The 4,721-nt window shown below is 33.7% G+C and overlaps 1 protein-coding gene across 1 annotated transcript; it reads right to left on the bottom strand.

The window, feature by feature from the left end:
- Nucleotides 1-2,332: 2,332 nt before the first annotated feature.
- Nucleotides 2,333-4,428, bottom strand: LOC143085338 (uncharacterized). The gene is made up of 2 exons (XM_076261621.1): nt 3,965-4,428; nt 2,333-3,414 (listed from the first exon to the last, which is right to left on the bottom strand). Exons 1-2 carry the CDS (start codon nt 4,426-4,428, stop codon nt 2,733-2,735), a joined length of 1,146 nt encoding a protein of 381 aa, XP_076117736.1. The 3' UTR covers nt 2,333-2,732.
- Nucleotides 4,429-4,721: the final 293 nt, after the last annotated feature.

Below are 4,721 nucleotides of genomic sequence, written 5' to 3'. Positions count from 1 at the left end.
TTGTAGAAGTGTTACTTTATTTGCATTTAAGTGCTTCCCAATAGAATTGAAATAAAGATATTATACATGTAGCACTATCCTTATCTGTACGTTTCGAAATAGATATGATTGTTTTGATTTCATTGTAAAATTTACAACTGCCTAAATAAAGCTGGCATAAAACATGTAATGAAAATATAAATCTAGTACGCTCCCCATCATTAATATTTCATTGTTCGGGTGGCTCCACTTCTCTCCTTTGAAATGTCACCGAGAGTACCTAGGTTTTTTTCCTCTGATGCCTATGATTCCTCTCCACGATATGCTTGAATTGGCTGTATGGGATGGATTAGTACACTACCACTTCCGGTCGAAATCGAGAGTTTTATTGATCTGTTTTGTATGGAAATGTTGCTTCCACTGCACCCCTAATGACCCGTTCAAAACGGTATATGGTATTCACATTTTGCTTAAGTTTTTTTTATTGCAGTTCAAATTTCCCGCCTTTCATCATAGTCGGCATAATTACAGAACAGTCATGAAACTTGACTGTTGATATGCATTTATCTTGAAAATGAATAAAAAATTGAATGCCACTGATTGAAAGATTGATTATGCAACCACCTCGCCAAAGACATTATAGATTAAAATAAATTTTAAATGTTCACTCTGTAAATCTGATTTGATTGTTTTCGGTTTTGTAATGTTTATACCTTTGCCATTCCTCACTAATTCTTCTGAAAAGGTTAATACTTCGAAAGTCGCATTACAGTACCTTGTACAAGGTACTTTCAAGCAAAAAAACAGACGGAATCCTCATATTTTTATAAAATGTGTTTCTTATATACTAGCATAAATTATGTTTGGAACTATAATTCCTTATTATATACTCATAGCTGTTAATTTTGTAACATTTGATCACAGGCACTCGTCTCAGAATTTGTTTCCCCCTATACTAATATATACCTTTATATAACACGTGTCATATAAAGGTATGTAGGATTTTTTTCTTCTGAGACGAGTGTCTGTGCATTTGATCTATTTGTTGAGAATTGTTTCATTGGCAATCATACCACTTGTTATTATTTTTAATATGTAGTGTATAGATATAAGAAGATGTGGCATGAGTGCAATAACTTAAGACAACTCTCCATCCAAGTCACAATTTGTAAAAGTAAACCATTATAGGTCAAAGTACAGTCTTCAACACGGAGCCTTGGCTCACACAGAACAGAAACAAATGGCCCCAAAAATGACTATTGTTAAACCACCCAAACGGAAAAACCAACTGTCTTATCTATACAAAAAACGAAACCGAGAAACACGTATGAACCGAAACAACAAACGACAACCACTGAACATCAGGTTAGTAAATTGTTAGACATTGTGATAGAACATTGAACTTTCTTTGTCAAGCGAAGGTTATAAGTTTTACACATATGCACTTGTGTGATACAAACACACCTTTGGTTATATCTGTTTTGTACATTCTTGCCAGGTTTCACGGTTGTATACCTATTATTAAAGATTTTCTCATTCCCTTTCAACACATCAAATCTTAGACTGTTTATGATAAAGTCTTGCTAAATGTCTGCTTGGACGGGCTTCAATTCATAATATGAATTTAATATGAATCAAATGTTGATGCTTTTATTGTTAGTTAAGTAAATTTTTACTTCGATGTAATCTAAAAGTTATCTTATATATCAAAGCTTTATAACGACAAATTAAATAACAGATTCCTGTATTATTTATTGATATGTTAACAAAATGATTATTTTGAACACTAGTCCAGTTAGATATCGTTTGATACTGTTAATAGTAGCAATAAGGGTAACTCAAAACTATAAATCAAAGAAATGACGTACTGTTTACTCGGATGACCCTAAGATCTGATACAGATTATTATCTCCCCGTAACCTGCTTGAATTAAAGAGCTGATGTTTTACGAGTAATGTCAAATACTACAGTCGCATTTGGAATTCAAACTGCAAGTCAATACAATAATTATAACGGCATTGCAATGCTACATTTTGTAGTCCAACTGTTCTGTTTCACCTTTAACCAATCAACATGACCATAATCTTTTATTAAACATGTATATACGAAAGCATACAAACATTTTATATATATCTTTTCGTTACATTTTCTGGAATATATCTAGATATTGTTTAACAAATTACACTGTGCAAACCTGTTCAGTAAAAATACATCTCATTTGATTACTAATCGCTTGGGCATGGTTTACCATAATTGTAAAGAAAGAAGTCAGTGGTTCGTGAATTATTGTTTAGATGATTGGATTTTCCATACCTCAACCATATGGCTTCGCCGAGTTAGAAGTTATTGTTGTTTGCTTTGTGAAACAAATACACCTATATATTCCTAGATACAATATAAGCCAAACTTATGTGTTTGTTACTCACGCGATAGTGGTCAGGTAACACAGGGCTGACTTATCATATCTAACCTGTATCAAGTAAAATAGTATAAAGTTGTTTAATATGAGGGGAGATGTCCCATTGCCAATCATGTCATATTTTCTTATTTTTATATTTGCTTAATTAACTAGTGTGAGTCTACTGATTTAACTGAAAGCTATCTTCAATTTGGTGTCGTTTAATGTGCAACATAATGTGTATGGTTTTTTCTCTCAATTATTATCGCCTTCTTACATATTCCTACAAACTTATTTATTTTCCTTTAAAGTGTGGTATACCATGTCCTGTATTATAATATAATTCCTGATAATGCTAATTGTTCTGTTCGCCCATTCGTCTTATTTTCCATGTTAACAAATACGTCTTGCTTGCATCTTCATACGAGCTTTTAATGCCAGACTTATCTCCAGATTTGACAGCTTTCACGAAGGTACTAAGTTCATTATAGTAAGAGTCGTTGCCCCTGAATGTGTAATCCACATCTTTGTTAGGATCTCCTGATTTAATATCACGTACACGTAAAATACATTCGTCTTCGTACGGTCTAATTAGTGACAACTGCATTCCGTCTAATTGAACCTCAACTGTTGCTTCGTATCTACTTCCGGGTATAGCTATAGAATGCATAAGGGTCCCAACAGCACCGTCTTGAAATCGCCAATGACTAAGCGTTACTCTGGGGAGCTTTTGACCAGGGGTAATATCTTCCTCGCCATCATGTGGCAAATGTGATAGACATCCGGCCCCTGATGGGTCGTTATCTCTGAGCATAATGGTATGGACCGTGTCTAAGTTGACATCCCCAACAATATATCTCCCTAAATCACATAGATGGGTAGCCTGTTCAACTATTGGTCCACCGCTGAGATTTTGGTTGTACCAGTATTTATTGACGCCATCTGAGTATGCGTAGTAATATCGAGCATTGAAGGCCATGACCTTCTTTCCATGTTCTTTAATAAGTTCCTTCATTTTGATAATTGCGTCATGGTATCTGAAACACAATGATAAATACTGTTATTGTGGAACTCCACTTTACAGTGATGTGTGCTTATCATAGAATACTGCTTTGTCATCTTAAAAGGATGCAATCAGTAATCTTGATGAAACTTAAATATACGCTCAATAAGTTTCATTCTGACCTTGCATAAAAAAATGTAAAGTTTCATACTTTGTTGAGTTATACAAAAGGCGTAGATGATAGTGATATTATAATCATTTGGAATGCAAATACACTATACACATGAAGACTGAAAAACGTTTTATGATTATAACAACATATTAAGAACAATATTGAAAAATAAAAAAGTGCATCAGAATTTTTTGACCTTCTCAACAGATAATAGTTATTTTCCTATCAAGTTCTTGTTTGAGAACTTAATCTGAAATAGAACTATAGTTGTATGTATATTATTATAGTTTAAACATTCTCAATTCTATGTTTATTTTTTTGTGAGGCATTACATAATTGTGAAGACTACTGAACTTCTTGAGACGTCACAAAGGTACTTTTATATCATATTTTACATTGCACTTATACGTACCTAAACATGTAACCGACAGATACGATAACATTATTCTCACTGCTGACTCTCTGTATTTCATCCTTGTACTGATCAAATTTCTCAGGTGGAACAACTGAAAGAGGCTTCTCTACAAAAACATGAATTCCAGCCTTAATAAATTGTAGCTCTATATCATGGCCGTTATCTAATGAACCACGATATACTGGGGGAATCCCTATGAACACTGCATCCGGTTTCAGGGCTATCAAATCTTTGAAGTGTGTTAACAGTTTACAGTCCTGGTAGAACTGCTTAGTTTGGTCGGAAGACAGCTTTTCCTTTAATATACTATCTGCTACTTTCGTATCTGGATCAACAATAGCAAGAACGTTTATCTGGCCCATCTTTTCTAACCTTGTTGCATGAGCCCAAGGCAAATCTCCTCGTCCAAAGTGAATTGCACCAGCTCCAACAAACCCGATTCTTAAGCTATTCTTTTCCATAATCTGTATTATAATAACGTTTTATAAAATATAAATGTAATAGCCACACACATACATGTATCTTAAAATGTGTAATGAAATGAAATCTTATTGTGAGTTAACATGTTTGAAATTGATGCACTTTTATATTCTAGAAATAAAATTATTTAAAAAGAAACGGAGACGATATTCAGGGGCATATCAAAAACAAAATGTTCCAGACGAAGCCACAACATTGCCAATTATTGAAGGACGTCCGGCGATCTTTAGACGTTTTACATCTACGTCATTTGGTCTCTTGTGGATAATTGTTT

This window comes from Mytilus galloprovincialis, chromosome 8 (genome assembly GCF_965363235.1).
Source record: "Mytilus galloprovincialis chromosome 8, xbMytGall1.hap1.1, whole genome shotgun sequence".
NCBI classification, from domain to species: domain Eukaryota; kingdom Metazoa; phylum Mollusca; class Bivalvia; order Mytilida; family Mytilidae; genus Mytilus; species Mytilus galloprovincialis.
The sequence above is the reverse complement of the archived record's forward strand: the minus strand, read 5'-3'. Positions and strand labels throughout refer to the sequence as shown.